Source organism: Pecten maximus, chromosome 17, assembly GCF_902652985.1.
Source record: "Pecten maximus chromosome 17, xPecMax1.1, whole genome shotgun sequence".
NCBI classification, from domain to species: domain Eukaryota; kingdom Metazoa; phylum Mollusca; class Bivalvia; order Pectinida; family Pectinidae; genus Pecten; species Pecten maximus.
The window spans coordinates 20575254-20593153 of record NC_047031.1 but is presented as its reverse complement, the minus strand read 5'-3'; the positions used below and the strand labels follow the sequence as shown (position 1 = coordinate 20593153).

The 17900-nt window shown below is 37.0% G+C and overlaps 1 protein-coding gene across 1 annotated transcript; it reads left to right on the top strand.

Annotated features, from left to right (window-relative positions):
* The first annotated feature begins 14174 nt into the window (after positions 1-14174).
* Positions 14175-16178, top strand: LOC117315208. Its single transcript, XM_033869352.1, is given in 3 exon segments — positions 14175-14474; positions 14525-14815; positions 14817-16178. Coding segments are annotated over 3 exon segments (996 nt in total). The 3' UTR covers positions 15222-16178.
* Positions 16179-17900: the final 1722 nt, after the last annotated feature.

Below are 17900 nucleotides of genomic sequence, written 5' to 3'. Positions count from 1 at the left end.
GTCATTTCCTCCGACTGACATTTAATGTATTCCAACTTTAATTATGAACTGCTCGCTCCTGTCAACTGGTATCCGAGAAGGTTAAACTATATTTGTATTGGTACAATGATTTCAGTTTTTACTACATACATGTATATATATTATAGATGTACATTATTCTAGATCCTAAAATACCCATGACAAAAAGTTTCTTCTGATGTATATTGAAATACGAGAAACATTCATGACATAAATTTCATTTAATACATAACTACAATGTACATCTATGATATATATATATATGTGTGTTTACTATGCAAAACATAGAACTATGGTGATTTGGGTTCTTGCATCATGGTTGTTTGTTTGTTGTTTGTTTATGTTTTACGGCCCATCGACAACTAGGGTCATTTAGGGCCAAACAATATTCTAACAAGTTTTATTTTTAAAGTTAAAATCAGATAAAATTTGTCATTTTTTAAAAGCATCCGTATTGTATATTTACATCATTATAATAAAAGGTGGTTAAAAATGGTAATATATATATATGTACGAATAGTTATGTGAAATAATATGTACGAATAGATTATGTGAACTTTGTTATAAATAGAACGTCAAAGACAGTAACGTAAAAGACATCAAAGTCTATCAAATAGATCGATTTCTTTCAAGTAGCTAAATATTGTTTTCGAATCCACGAATTGAACATCACATGCATAACACACCGGTGGATCCTCTCGGTTCAAAAGGAACGAATGAGTAGGATATGTGTGCCCGGTACGGAGCCGAGAGAGGACTATTTCCTCTCTACATCATGGAGTAATCGACCAAGCCGGATATAGTGTATCAGCAAGCTAGTGCATGTATCTCTCAATATTCACTTGAAGCCGAAATAGTATACCAAGCAAGCTAGTCCATGTATCCCTCAATGTTCACTGCTTCTTCATAATCAATTATACATAATATATGTATACGGTTTATTTTGTTTAACGTCCTATTAACATCTAAGGTCATTTAAGGACGGCCTCCCGTGCGTGCGACAGGCATGCGTGTGGTGAGTGCGTATGTGTGTTTTGGGAGGCTGCGGTATGTTCGTGTTAAGTCTCCTTGTGATAGGCCGGAACTTTTGCCGATTTATAGTGCTACCTCACTGAAGCATACTGCCGAAGACACCCAGCAGCACACCCCACCCGGTCACATTATACTGACAACGGGCGAACCATTCGTCCCACTCCTTGTATGCTGAGCGCTAAGCAGAAGCAGCAACTACCATTTTTAAAGACTCTGGTATGACTCGGCCAGGGGACAGGGGACAGAACCCAAAGCCTTCCTCACAGGGGCGAACGCTCAACTAAAGGCCAAAAGTGAGGCAGTGTCAAGGGAGACGTTAGGAAGAAGAAAGTTGTTAAGAAAGAGAAAAGATAAGATCCCAAATTTAGTCGCCTCTTACGATCATGCAATGGGGGCAGCAGGTACAATTCTTACGCCCTTCCTGCAGGGCAGAATCGACTGTGACCAAGTAGTTTTGTCAATACATGGTAATTACGTGACGTCATACATCCGGGTTATCGCGAGGTCATCCGCCATCTTGGGAGGCAAACAAAACACACTTGACCTAGTTTGATACGCTTTACGATTATTAACAATAGCTTAAGCAAACACTTTAAAAGGTGCATAATGGTTATTTCTTGTTGGGTCAATGGGTGTACAAATCGACGGGATGGTTCAATGCAGCGGGGATTTTTCAGTATTCCTAAAATTAGACACAACGAAGGAGAACAGACAATGAAAATGAGCGAAGAGAGACGACGCTTGTAGTTGGCAAACATTAACAGGAAAGAGGAGCCATCTCAACATTCAAAAATATGTTCCGATCACTTTGTAACAGGTAGGGTTACGTGTCAGTCTGTTTATTAAGCATTTTAGAACGATGTATAAACACTTGAATGAATTAAAAAACTGTAACGATATCCCTTTGCATGAGAAATGAACTCGTACCCGACAATCCAGTGACTAACCTCCTCAACAGGCTTAGGCCTATACAATGGGTCTTATGAGATGGGGGTAGATCTTCATGGATATATGAACCTTCTCAAACGTTAGCCTAGATACATTAGGGATGTACGTTTTTATTCTCTAGTTAATACATAAAAATCACAATGAATTAAAAGAAATGTGTTTTTTTCCCAGGAAATGCAGCAGCTTTGTACGACAGGGCTAACCCAGACTGGGCGCCAACCCTGAAGCTTTCAGCCAACTTGACACCGAAGAAGTCGGAGAAAAAACAAGAGATCCCAGAGGGATCTTGGCGCCCACCATTGAATGATCTTTATAGGTTCCATGTCAGATTGATATTTTCTCTACTTTTCCGTTCCTCTAAGTCTTACTAATCTGTGTAAATTCAGAAACAGCCCTCTAGTACTTTTCAAACAAGGGGAACCTATATATAAAATTTAAGATTTAGCGATAATGGCTGTTTGTCGGCCATGTTGCTTTCGGATTGGTCGCAAAATGCAACACCAGGGACCAAGGGGAACCTACATATGAAATTTGAGAAAGATCCCTTCAGTACCTTCTGTAAAATAGCGTTAACAAACTTCAATTGTCAAAATACAAGATGGCTGCCTGTCGGCCAGGTTTTTTTCTGACTGGACTCAAAATCCAATATGCATAACTAGGCACAGAGGGCAACCTACAAATGAAAATTCAGAAAGATCCTTTCAGTACTTTCTGAAAAATATCGATAACAAACTTCAATTGTCAAAATACAAGATGGCTGCCTGTCGGCCATGCTGTTTTCCGATTGGTCTCAAAATGCAATATGCATAACTAGGCACCGAGGGAAACCTACATATGAAATTGGAGAAAGATTCCTTCAGCACTTTCTTAGAAATAGCGATAACAAGTTTCAATTGTCAAAATCTAAGATGGCTACCTGTCGGCCATGTTGTTTTCCGATTAGTCTCAAAATGCAATATGCATAACTAGGCACTGAGGGGAACCTACATATGAAATTTGAGAAAAATCCCTTCAGTACTTTCTGAGAAATAGCGATAACAAGTTTCAATTGTCAAAATCCAAGATGGCTACCTGTCGGCCATGTTGTTTTCCGATTAGTCTCAAAATGCAATATGCATAACTAGGCACTGAGGGGAACCTACATATGAAATTTGAGAAAGATCCCATCAGTACTTTCTGAGAAATAGCGATAACACACTTTAATTGTCAAAATCCAAGATGGCTGCCTGTCGGCCATGTTGTTTTTCGATTGGTCTCAAAATGCAATATGCATAACTAGGCACCAAGGGGAACCTATATATGAAATTTGAGATAGATCCCTTCAGTGCTTTCTGAGAAATAGCGATAACAAACTTCAATTGTCAAAATCCAAGATGGCTGCCTGTCGGCCATGTTGTTTTCCGATTGGTCTCAAAATGCAATATGCATAACTAGGCACCGAGGGGAACCTACATATGAAATTTGAGAAAGATCCCTTCATTAGTTTCTGAGAAATAGCGATAACAAACTTCAATTGTCAAAATCCAAGATGGCTGCCTGTCGGCCATGTTGTTTTCCGATTAGTCTCAAAATGCAATATGCATAACTAGGCACCAAGGGGAACCTATATATGAAATTTGAGAAAGATCCCTTCAATACTTTCTGAGAAATAGCGATAACAAGAATTGTTTACGGACGGAGGGACGGACGGACGGACCACGCACCACGGACGCAGGGCGATTTGAATAGCCCACCATCTGATGATGGTGGGCTAAAAACAACAACCAACCTACTCAGTTAATAGGTACAACTTTATTTTTTTTTTTTCAAACATCAAATATTTAAATGCAATTGAAAATTTATATTTTAAAATAATTGCATGGGGTTTATATTTATGTATGGACATAAATTTATATAAACATTGATTCATGTCATTTTCTGATTGGTGTTGTTAAAATTATAGGCCCTCTCTACCACAGTACCATACTACCAGACCACAACTTTTTACCACGGTAAACCAGTATATCAATAATACCTCCAACCTATAATAAGTATATAGACCTTGTAAACATACATGAACATCAACATGTGTGGTGTTATAACATCAGGATATATATATATATATAGGCTAATTGATGAACAGTGCATGGATGTTGTGATTGTGTTTATTGTTGATTCTATATACTTAATTACCAACCTTAATTATTGAGATAGATTCTTGTTTCACATTTAAGATACAACAGAGTTGTGGAAAGGCAGAACACCAAAGAGAAGTTCAATGCAGCCAAGGCCTTGATAGATCTCTTTCATGAACCAGGACCATCTGTTGATGTAGAGGACGCAGACCTTCCAGATGTTCAACCAAGGCCGGTATGTGAGTTTGCACTGAAGGGCGCACTAGAGACTTTAAGTGAGACAACAGATGTATGTGTGGATCCATTGAGAAACAGTCAGGTGGACAGTGAAATTCAGAGGCTACTGACTGAAAACATGGCTCTAAGAGATCAAGTGAAGGACAGCATGTATAGTGAAGAAGGTTTTGTAGGTCAGGATGACAAAGTAAAATATTATACTGGACTCCCTGGTTTTACCACTCTAATGGCGCTATTTCATTTTGTGAAAGAGTTTATTCCGAAACCAAGGAGCAATGCAGAACTTGGACAATTCACAAGATTGGTAATGACGCTTATGCGAGTAAAGCTGAACCTACCCATCCAGGATTTAGCATATAGGTTCAAAACGTCACCGTCCACTGTTTCAAGAACTTTTTTGACAGTTATACACGTGTTGTATGTAAGACTAAAACATGTGCTATACTGGCCAGAGAGGGAAGAACTTAGAAGAACCATGTCTGTGGAATTCCAGAAACATTTTAGCCAAAAGACTGCTGTCATTATTGATTGTTTTGAGGTTTTTATTCAACGGCCAAAGAATTTGATGGCAAGAGCCCAGACCTGGTCCCCATACAAACATAACAATACCGTGAAATTTCTTATTGGTATAACACCACAAGGATCCATTTCTTTCCTCTCTAAAGCTTGGGATGGAAGAGCAAGTGACAAATATATAACTGAAAACTGTGGAATTCTAACAAACCTTTTACCTGGAGATCTTGTGTTGGCAGACAGGGGGTTTGATATTGCTGATAGTGTAGGCATGTTTTGCGCACAAGTAAACATACCAAGTTTCACGAGAGGAAAGTCACAATTATCACCTATTGATGTTAAGACAACAAGACAAATTGCCCATGTGAGAATACACGTAGAAAGAGTTATCGGCCTTGTACGTAACAAGTACACAATGTTACAGGACAAACTACCCCTAGACTTTCTAATGTGTGATGAGGGCGTTCCAACAGTTGACAAAATTGCGACAGTTGCTTGTGCATTGACAAATATGTGTGAATCTGTGGTACCTTTTAATTGATTTCAATGTTAACCAGTGTTTAATTGACATGTTACATGTGTCCGGATCCTACATTATCATTTAAGTGCTGATCATCATGATGTATGAACTGTTCATGCGTGTATATGTACAGTGTATATGTTTGCTATGTTAATTATAATGCTGTGTGTATATAGCAATGTTATTTTAATTTTCAAAATTTATAAAACATTGATTATGTGTTACTGTATCTAGATCTATTCTACTGTATGCATGTATCTATGTAAATTTATTAGAAATGATTGTGAATATCAAGGAGATGGTATTGAGGTATTGGTATATATACATAAACTTATAAAGATTACTACCTGCATGAAGTTTGGTTTTTCATGAAGGTGCTAAAGATGTAAATTATTTAAATTTATCAATCAGAGTTTTATAAAGGGTTTTATCTGGATCCATTCATTTGTATGCACGTGTTGGACAAAAATGTATATAAAATCATATGTTTGGACTTAAATGTGTCTTATTTTTTTCACATTGTGATCAATTCGGATTTCCAGGATGATCCCTTGTCATTTCCTCCGACTGACATTTGATGTATTCCAACTTTAATTATGAACTGCTCGCTCCTGTCAACTGGTATCCGAGAAGGTTAAACTATATTTGTATGGATACAATGATTTCAGTTTTTACTACATACACATATATATATATTATAGATGTACATTATTCTAGATCCTAAAATACCCATGACAAAAAGTTTCTTCTGATGTATATTGAAATACGGGAAACATTCATGACATAAATTTCATTTAATACATAACTACAATGTACATCTATGATATATATATATATATGTGTGTACTATGCAAAACATCGAACTATGATGATTTGGATTCTTGCATCATGGAGTAATCGACCAAGCCGGGTATAGTGTATCAGCAAGCTAGTCCATGTATCTCTCAATATTCACTTGAAGCCGAAATAGTATACCAAGCAAGCTAGTCCATGTATCCCTCAATGTTCACTGCTTCTTCATAATCAATTATACATAATATATGTATACGGCAACTCATGCTCAACACAACAAATGATCCAACATATCTGAACTTTCAATAACAAACAATTCACAAAAGTTATCAAGCATTTATTTTACATGATCAGTCACAATGTTAATACAAATCAATAACATTTTAAACACTACTAAACTACCAAGCCATCAAAAACCCATGACAAAGCCATTAAAAACGTCAAAAAACATTAAAATGAACCATTAATTCCCGTTTGAAATTTGTAATGACCATTAAGAACTGCCCATTACTTTCTTAGAATGTAGCTTGATATCCCATTAAAAAGCCATGACTATACTTGCTTGATAATTAAATCTTAAGAAATATATATCTAATGGCCATCAGTTCTCGTTTGAATGTCAATAATGGGCATTATTCAATGTGTTTCAATGCCCATGAACAATGTCATGGCCATTAAATAAATCATACTTTGGTTTAATGGGCATCACATTCCCACAAAACTTGTCCTGGGCATTAGTTTATAAACAAGTAATGGTCTCATATTTTCATATAGCCATTAATTGTTACCATATTATTTACAAACAATTCTCAGTGCCATTAAATGGTATATATATACAACATTGAACCTTATATAATTAGTTAATAAATTTAATTGCCATCTGGAGAACACTCAAATAGTGTTTGTTCTTCATCAAATAAAATGTATTTGCTGGTAATAAATACATTATTACATGTATATGCTTTCGCGAAAATAAAATATTTCTACCAGTATATTTTTGTGTTGTTGTCATCTGATATAATTTGTATGTTTTGATTTAAAGCTATATATTAGCTAGCTTTTTAGGAAGATAATTACGTAATATAATCTTATATATAATATTATTAATACATGTATATATATTCCTAAAAATTGTCAGATTGTAAAATCTAAAGACTAGCGCTGTCTTATATATATACTGGTATGATAAATTCTTGTTTTGTAACTGACACTGTACATACACATATTAGACACTCTTCTTCCCATGGAAGTTGCAAAACCAGATTGACCTGTCAACTGTGCCAGTCACTAAGGGTAAAGATAATGCATTCACATGGACATATTGTTTTTTTTCAAATTCTTCTGATGAAATGAACCATAAACCACTCTCCAAGTCATATTCCACATCCCGAAATAATGCAACACATGTTAAAACATCGATTTCATTTCTTTCATTTACATGTTCCATGAAATACTTTATCCTTCCGAACGCTGCAAATTTGTTATTCATCAATTTTTAATTTGAAGGTCCTCTTTCATTTTCTACACATACATATGAAGATATAGATTTTCGACTATGATGTTCATGTGCCATACAACTGTATTTCACTTCACTCTTGTACTTTAGATGGTTGACAGTTAAAGACTTCAAATTTCCCTCACTGTACATATATCCTCGTCACATTCAAAGATGCATTGCTTATGTACTACCCTCAATTGTCTTTGTCCTAATTTCAGTTTGTTACTTTCTTTAGTGGACATCCTTCTTTCCGAGTCATAATTATCAGCATTCTCAACATCTTCCAGGTCATGATTTGCTGACAATTTGAATTGTAGATCATAGTCAATGTGAACGTAACCAGCGGATATCATAAACTGGCACCAGTCATACAGAATGTAAGTTTCAACTGCACTGGCCTCTGGATGACACCTATTCAGAGCTCTTTTGCAAATCCAGCTATTAAATCGCTCGAAAACATACATCCATGTGGCATGGACCGAGCCATAAGATCTAATTCCTTCTATGACATGATGCAATATGTGCGTTGTGATATTTTGTAAAGATATCGGAAAGTCTCTTTCCAAACGTGCAAGTGCAATATTAAGATCATCTTTGACCTTGTCCAAGTTATCAAGACACTGATTTTCTTAAGACATATTATGGACAAACAATCCAACAAAAAAAAAAGTGTTTTTCTTTGTCTTGAACCCAATAATTCCCTGAGGAAGAACTTCAAAACACCTTGGGACGGCAGTTACTTCCAATCATGAGATTTCAAGCTGGAAGTTTTCGAAAAGAAAGGTGCTGATACTAAACCAAATCCTTCTGGAATTGTTAGTGACTGTGCACGTTCATTAGCTATCTTTATTTCTACATTCGACAGAAAAAAGGGAAATTCCTCTCTCTGATCAGTTTCACGCATATTTTCAGTTTCCAATTCATTGTCTGATGTTATGATTGCGTTTCTTCTAGGAAGTGATTGTGCACGCCTTTTCTTCTTTCCTTTAGGTTTTGATATCTGATCACGTTGATCCAGAGTGCTTGTAAATTCTGGGAAGCGTTCATAATGTTTCTCTGCACTTATTATCTTTTCCACATTAACATTATGACGGCTAATAAAATGAACTATGGTTTGGATAACATCTTTTATGGTGTGGCATGCATCAGGTACAGATTCATCTACTCTACTGTGATCTGGAAGTTTTTGTAATGGGTATTTACCCTTACACCCTGTTGCCTTTGATACAGCTTTTGCCTGTGTTTTATTTGGAGCTTTTTCATATGCTTCTCTATACTCCATCTCCTGATGACTGAGACGTTGCTCTGGCTTGCATGTTTCAACTACATTTTTTTCACAAAAGTTGGCTACATCAAAACGCATTTAATTGTTTTTCTCCAAATATGATCGATTCTTCAAATATACAACCTTCTGCAAATGATGACAATATATCCCTCTGATATTACACCAGTGGCACCCAAGTAAACTCCCACTGTCCTGTTGATGGAACAATTTTGATAATCCAGGGTAATCCAGCACATAAAGTAATAATTTTAACTTTACATCCACAGGAGCTTTCCTATAAGCAGAATACATCGAACAATGGCTTACGAAGAGCAACTCATCAACAAGAATTTCCACATAGGCATCAGTGTTTGCATCGGAATGCCTTTTTTCCCCTTTGATGATTCCTACAAGCATTATATTTCTGAAGCAGTTTCGAATATTCCGTGGCAGATTAAGTATTGTCATCATGATTGGTGTCATCGAATAAATAACACCAATGTTATGATATGGACTCCGTCGACCTCAAGAGCAAATGAAAGTCTTGATTTTTCACCTTTGAAGAAGCCATTTTCTCCATAAACTTCCTTCCACTTCGGAGAATCATGTATATCCAACATCAATTTTTTTTTCTGGAGCACCTCATTTGTTGAACCGGGATGACTCTGCACTAATTTACTTAAATGTTCTTCTCCATATATACGACTTATCCTTGGACCAATAGGAAGGTAATGGAATGTCCTCATCGGTATCTTTTTCTCTTCATTTTTATACCTCTTTTCAGAACAATGGGGACACTTGGTAAGGTATATTGGTATCTTGTCATTATTTCTGAACACAATGCAATCGTTTGGACAAACATGGAAAGTTACTTTATTTATAGTGTATTCCCTACCATCGCTGCTGCCTCACGATATGAAGATGGAAGGTGTTTATAATTTGACATAAGCTTCTTTTGTATTTTCAACATATTACTAAACGCTTCCTTGCTCATACTAGGATGTGCTGTAAAAACCCTGAAGTTTAAAGCAATCCACTGTAAAACAGTCAGGTTAAATCCAGGTATCTGCATTACATCTAAGCCAGAATTATACAAAGTGCTATCATAAGAGTATTCCCATTTTCCATCTTCAATTATGTTTTTCTGAACATGAAGCCATGATTTTCTTTCTTCTTCGTCACATTCATCAGATGATTCACTGTCAGAATCTGAACATGTAAAGTCCTCGCATGATCCTGAATCTGACTCAAGTGTGTATGACATGCCTTTAGAACTTGTGGTCTTGCTGGTAACTGTTTGCACCTCCATATCACTAAATAACAGAAACAGATGGCCCAAATTAAACAAGAGCACCGCAAGCGGAGGTATGATACGCCCGTCGGACCAAGATTAAAATTAGGCAATGTCAAATTTAAGAACAAAACAGTAGAAATAAAATTCTAAATTTTAGAAGAAAATCTCTAGACAAACAACAGTTTATGACAGATTGCATTTTCAACATAATGCCTATATTGGGCAAATATGCAATGCTGTTACGCAAAAAGTTCAAATAACTTAACAAAACCTGTAATATATATGTTAAATAGTATTGCTTTTTGAATTACTATACCAAATTTGAGAGGAATTGAAGAAAACAAAAATAAATTCTGATGTTTTCTACATAATGCCTAATATGACATCAAAAAGGGCCATAACTCAAGTAAATATTGTTGAATCAAAGTGCCATTCAGGGAAACACAACTTCATGTCATGGCTGTCAAGTCTAGCAAGTTTGGAATAAATCTGTTGAAAATTATAGGAGGAGATCTCCGGACAAATAAAAGTTTACGACGGACGTCAAACAAAACAAGCGTCTGGTGAGTATATCACTCATCACACATCGCAAACCATCACTCACCTATCAATATCTGCAAATGTAGAATTGTTCGCTTCATCTGTATCATTGTGCAAATCAAATGATCCCTCCTCCAGTGTATGTACTGAATATCTGGAAAACGAAAGTAGTATTTTAAAGACCTTATAGATGATCTGCCGGTATATAAGATGATTATTTAAGTCCACATTTAAATCTTTAAATAGTCATCATCCAAAAGCTTAGATATTCGAAATCTTAAATGTAAATATACAGTTATTTTTATTTCTGGAAAATATATATATATGAAATTAATAAATAAGAAATGACCAGCTATCCGGAATACATCCTACTTAAGGCCCTACATTGTATATGTATATATCAAGAATGCATTGTGTATTGTCCTGCAAAAAAATAGAAATGTTGGTCTAACAAAGTAATAATTATAATTAACTTTTCATGGAAAATATATTGAGCAGGAACGTTCCAGCACAATTAAGCTTAGCCGAGGAGTATTGAATTGAAACAAATTATAGACACGACAAACACTGGAATTTGTTTTACATGTAGACTAGCCAATTTTAGGAAATATTATATTAAGTAACACGAGCACTTTTTATTCAGTTTTTGATAGATTTATGCAGTTTATGAGATCCCAGAGATTATCCACTTGTCAAGCCTGAATTTCCTGTCTAGGCAGGCCTAGATAGATACAGACAATGCCAATGCATATGTATACGTAGTACCAGGGACGTAAATAAATCCCTGCTGTAGCTTTGACTAGATCTATATATAGCATCAGCTTAATATTGTACCCGATGCATTTTTTCACGTAGGCCGAGTCGACACAGGAGATACAGCTATATATAAATAAAGACTAGTTCAAGCTGCAAAGTCTCGTACACCTGTCGACGATATTTGGAGCGAAAAATGTCAGTGCCAGAAGTTAATTTAAAATCTAAACCTACCTTTCAGGATTTTGATTGCCGCCGCTGTAACACTCTTGGTCTTGCAAGGGGTCGGGATTGGTGTCGACGTCCCCGGGCCCATTACTACCGGCATCATCTACATCACAGGTTCTGTATTTCTTCCGGTGTTGTAGTCTTGAATATTGAGATAAGGGTGGACCGTCTCCTTGACATACACGGCAAAGACATTGCCGAAACATGAACAATTTCACTCTGCCACATGGATGCACATGGATACGATATTTACGTATACGAATGGATAACGCTTGAACCACTCGTGATTTTCTTTGACGTAGTGAAGCGTTTACGCGACCCTGGAAAAGAGCACAAATCTGTGTGACGTCACGGGATTTTTTTACCCGCGCTGAAAAACACGAACATGGATGATCCTAGCAGCAGATTGTGTCAGTTGTTCAAGGGTGAGTTTTTTCAAATGGAATGAATACAAAAAATTTCTAAATGTTTTTATCACACTTGTATCAGTAAATATTGACTATAACGTTAACTCTTACAGAAAAATTCAATTCGTTAAATGTTTTAGCGACACTTTGAGAAACCAGCTTTAGGCTGTCGCATTCACGATTCAGTTAACCACGTGCACGTGGTAAGCACTGTAGTTATTGTTATAATAAAATTTAATGCTAAAAATTAAATTGATTTATCTAAGCACAGTTTATGATATAACTACAACTATCTATAATTTTTAACTTAGACTGAAAGAGTTCTCTCCCCTACATAAGAGCACATGTCAGAGTTACTTCCCCTGAATCGCTATCATTCTATCGTGGGATCTAGGGTAAGCATGTTTACATCTGCTCAAAACAATTTTAATTACGATTTTTGTTAAAAAATATTTGCTTTTTATGTTAAATATGTTGATCAATCGGGTTGTCGATGCTTCAAATGTCGAGATAGACTGTTTATATCAATGTTTATCCTTCGTAAATGTAGATGTTGTCGGATTTACCGAAAGGGCTTTGTGTATGTCTAATCATGCATGGTCCGCCATGCTGCATTTCGATGTTGCTATTTTAAACTGTTGGCGTTATTATCTTTCCTTTCACGGTAATCTAATTGCTAGGGATGTTTTATTCCTTATATTTTCAATATGCATATAGCCAAGCGGTGTGTGTTATACCGTATGTGAATTTAATTATACTTGTATGGCATCGTGTGCCTATCGTCAGTGTCGTCCATTCGACACACGGGCTATTTTATTCCATCAATTATATTTCAATAATGCGGTTGGGTCATGAGACAGCTTGTTTTAGTTATTCACTAAAAGCTGATATTGTTCTAGCATTTTACGACCAGCTTCAATTACTGTTTGTTATAGTATTTGGCTAGTTAGTGTCGCGCGAGTACGTTGTAGGCCCTCACATGGGCTATCGGTTATCTAAATATAGGCCTAAATTTTCTATATGTTGTTTGAGATATCTCATTATGGTAATTTGTATAATAAAGTTAGAATTCTAATAACACTTCAGGGCAGTTATATATAATTAGCTGCCAATATATATATAGTGGTGATGAGATGACAAACGTTCTTCCAATTTTCAGTACATTATTGATATATACATTGGGTATCATTGTGGTGGGAGTTAACCCCCTTTTTACGGTTGTTCACTATAATATGAATGTATTGGTAACTTTGTATTTGTATACCTTTCAATCAATAGAAGGATTCTTGTTAGCATTTACATCTTTCAGTTATCATCTTGTGGAATAATTATTTATGTGGCCAACTGTTTGGTTAAGGTAATTTAAATTATCAGCGTAGATCTATCATCTGCATAATAATGTTAACATTACTATTGGTTGTTTGAATTGTACGAGTCAGTATTTAAAATATTGTAATTCAATATTGAGTATGACTGATTTTCGAATTCTTGAGCTTGTTTGTTTTTTGTTTTTTTTTTGTTTAACGTCCTATTAACAGCTAAGGTCATTTAAGGACGGCCTCCCGTGCGTGCGACATGTATGCGTGTAGCGAGTGCGTATGTGTGTTTTGGGAGGCTGCGGTATGTTCGTGTTAAGTCTCCTTGTGATAGGCCGGATCTTTTGCCGATTTAGAGTGCTACCTCACTGAAGCATACTTTGTTGTAAGGTTTAGTGAACCTTTATGATTATATATTTAAGCAAAATTCTCAATGCTTAGAGCTTTAAGCAGTGTTAAGTGTAAGGTTTGCTATAATTGTTAAAACAGTTTTTCACTATGTAAGGTTATAATTATTAGGTTAACAGCCTGCAACAGATATTTAGACTTTCTTGTCAGCTTAGTATTATTGGCTGCAGGGAGTTTTCAGTGTCTTGTTTATTGGCGATGTGTTATGTATATCATATCAATATAATAACAGAGAATTTGGTTTAAATTAATCGTGTTATTTCTGCTTTGAGTTTCAAGCTAAATCCACAGCATGCCCAAGGCAAAATCAAAGTCTGCTCATCATTCTTATGGCACCCGGCAGAGGCCCCCTGTGGCGTCCGGAACAGGAACTGAGAGGAGCCAGTGTCGGGACAAGGAGGACCTATCTGAGGACCAGCTTGCTCGAGTGGTTGACTCGGTTTTTAACAGAATGACACCAAGGTTGGAGGAATTAATTTCTCCAGTCGTCAACACCCCTCCTTCAGGTGAGGCAACGGGGCAGCCCATTAATTTACAGGATTTTGACAGCTTTAATCAGGCACCTAATGCGGTAATGGGGATACAGGAGGATGTTTGTTTGTTTGTTTATGTTTTACGGCCCATCGACAACTAGGGTACTAGATACAGGAGGAGTTGGGATCAAATGTTCCAGAATCTTTAAGGCAAAAGATTGTTAATGGGGAATATATTGACTTGGGGCAGCTGTTAGCGAAGCCGGTCACCCATGAGCAGTCGGCTAAACTCACTGTCGTTGGGGGCGAGCTGCGCATGTCAGCTAAAACTCAATCCATCAAGATCATGGATATTGACAAGTGGACAGATGCCTTTTTGGTATTTATTAGTTTATATGGGGCTGCTCACCCCACTCAAATAGCAGGGATGTTAAAGTACATGCATACTGTTAGGCTTAGGGTCCCGTAGGACATCTGGTTTAGGCTGGAAGCAGTACGATGAACAGTTTCGCTTAAGGAAAGCTAGAAATCCTTCTGCCTCATGGGGGGTGGTGGACCAGGAGCTCTGGCTCCTTTACCTATACATTAACCATCAGCCACAACAGGTGGCGTCAGTTGTGGCGTCACCTGCCTTAAAGTGCTATGATTTTAACTATAGCAATAACTGCAGTAAGAACCCATGTCCTTACATGCATAAATGTTTACGTTTTAGTGGCAATCACCCTTCCATGAATTGTTACCGTGCCATGTACACTAATAACTCTAATTTTAAAACTGGAGGGTTCCGGAATGGCGGTCGGTTCCGGGTCCGGTCAGCCACACGCTTTACACGTGGAGCAACTAGAACTGCAGACGCGAGCTTCTAGTCCTATTGTAGTTGAAGCCTTAGTGAAGTGTATTCAGCACTATCCAATACAGGATGTTAGCAATGAATTGGTTGATGGTTTCATTCATGGTTTTCGTCTTAAATATGATGGACCTCGTTTAGCTACCAATTGTAAAAAATTAGTATCAATTAAGGATAATGAAAGCGAGGCTCTGGTCAAAGTTTTTAAGGAGATTGCATTAGGTAGAATTGCTGGCCCTTTCCAAGACAGACCATTGGCTAATCTTCGGGTCTCTCCTATTGGGTTAGTACCCAAAAAGGATGGTAGTTGGAGATTAATTCATCATTTATCTTTTCCAGAAGGTTCTAGTGTAAATGATTTTATAGACCCATCTGCCTGCTCAGTACAGTATTCATCGTTAGATGAGGCTATTGATATGATAAGTAAATTAGGTAGAGGTGCTTACCTAGCAAAAATGGATATAAAATCGGCGTTCAGGCTATTGCCGGTCAACCCAGCTGATTTTGAACTTCTTGGTTTTCAGTTGAAGGGTTCAATTTTTGTTGAGAAATGTCTGCCTATGGGTTGCTCTTACTCATGTGCCTTATTTGAGAAATTTGCCACCTTTTTTGGAATGGCTAGTCAAGTATCGGTCCAAACTAGAGTCTGTTGTACATTATTTAGATGATTTTTTGTTTGGTGGGGCTAAGGATAATAACGATTGTACCAAGCTAATGCAGGAATTTTCAGGTATTGCTTATGAGTTGGGGGTTCCTTTAGCAGAGGAAAAAAACGTTGGTCCCTCCCACATTATGACTTTTCTTGGCTATGAACTGAATACCCTAGAATTGACCATTCGGATTCCAGTGCAGAAATTAGAGGAACTTAAGTCCTTGCTCATGGTGCTACTTGGTTTGGGGAAAACAACCTTAAAACACCTTCAGTCAGTTGTAGGAGTCTTGAATTTCTTTTCCAGAGCCATCCCCTCCGCCCGAGCGTTCAATAGGCGTTTTTATGATGCTATGGCTGGTGCTTCAAAGCCAAGTCATCACATAAGGTTATCTCAGGGTATTAAGGATGACATCAGAGTCTGGCTAACATTTCTAGAATTTTTCAATGGTTGTTCCTACTTCCCAGATTCCTTTTGGTTAAGTGATTCCCATCTCCAGTTGTATACAGACAGCGCAGGTCAATCAAACTTGGGCTGTGGGGCTGTTTTGCAGGCACATTGGGCCTTTTCCCAATGGCCTTAAGCTTGGGGTAACTCAGATGTTATGAGGGACTTGACCTTTTTAGAACTAGTTCCTGTACTTTTGGCAATGATGCTATGGGGCCCTCAGTTGAAAAACAAGAAAATTGTCTTAAACATCGAAAATCGGTCCTTGGTCACAGTTCTCAATAAAAAGTCTTCCAAATCAAAGAGGGTCATGGAATTGGTCCGTCCGCTCGTGTTGCATGCCATGTTGTATAATATTCAGTTTAAGGCTATTCATATTCAGGGTATTCATAACAGTATAGCGGATTCTATATCTCGTCTGCAGTGGGCTCGGTTCCGTCAGTTAGCGCCATGGACAGATCCAAAACCAGCAGACATTCCAGCATCATTCCAAATGTTGATCTCCAAGCTGAGGCTGAGAAATTGATTGCATCATCTGTTTCTGGGAATACAGCGAAATCTTATTCCGCTAGTGTAAATGTTTTTGAATCCTTTCGGTCACAATATGGAATTGTTAAGTCTTGGCCTCCTCCCTTGCAAGATATTATAAAATTTATATCGTATCTGTCGGCCGAGGGTTATACTTCCAGTACAGCAAAATCTTATCTCTCGGGTGTAGCCTTTAAGAGCAAATTATTAGGCAAGGTTGATAACACTCAGGCGTTTATTGTAAAAAAGATGTTAGCGGGAATGCAGAAATTATCGAAGCGGGTCGATGCACGTTTACCAATCACCCCGGAATTGTTACTGAAACTTCTTCAGGCCCTGAAAATTGTTTGTCGTTCAAAATATGAGCACATACTTTTCTCTGCTGTATTTGCTGTCGCATATTTCGGTTTTTTCAGAGTTGGGGAATTGGTAGTTGACAAACAGGGAGTAGCCTCCCATACATTGTCTGTTAATAACGTGGTCCTTACTACGTTTGTTTGTTTGTTTATGTTTTACGGCCCATCGACAACTAGGGTCATTTAGGGCCAAACAATATACTAACATGTTTTATTTTTAATGTTAAAATCAGATAAAATTTGTCATTTTTAAAAGCATCCGTATTGTATATTGATATCATTATTATAAAAAAGTTGGTAAAAAATGGTAAAATATGTATATGTACGAATAGATTATGTGAACTTTGTTATATAAATAGAACGTCAAAGACAGTAACGTAAAAGACATCAAAGTCTATAAAATAGATCGATTTCTTTCAAGTAGCTAAATATTGTTTTCCAATCCACGGAACTGAAAAGGGCTTTCATATCCGGGACTCGAAAGTATTTATCACGAATGTGTTTGAAATCGGAACATTCTATTAAAAAATGCTCCACTGTGAATTGAGCATCACATGCATAACACACCGGTGGATCCTCTCGTTTCAAAAGGAACGAATGAGTAGGATTTGTGTGCCCGGTACGGAGCCGAGAGAGGACTATTTCCTCTCTATGATCCTTCCGACTTGGTTTTGATGTTTTAAGTTTTGGTTGTACTTTAAAAAGTTTGTTGCTCGT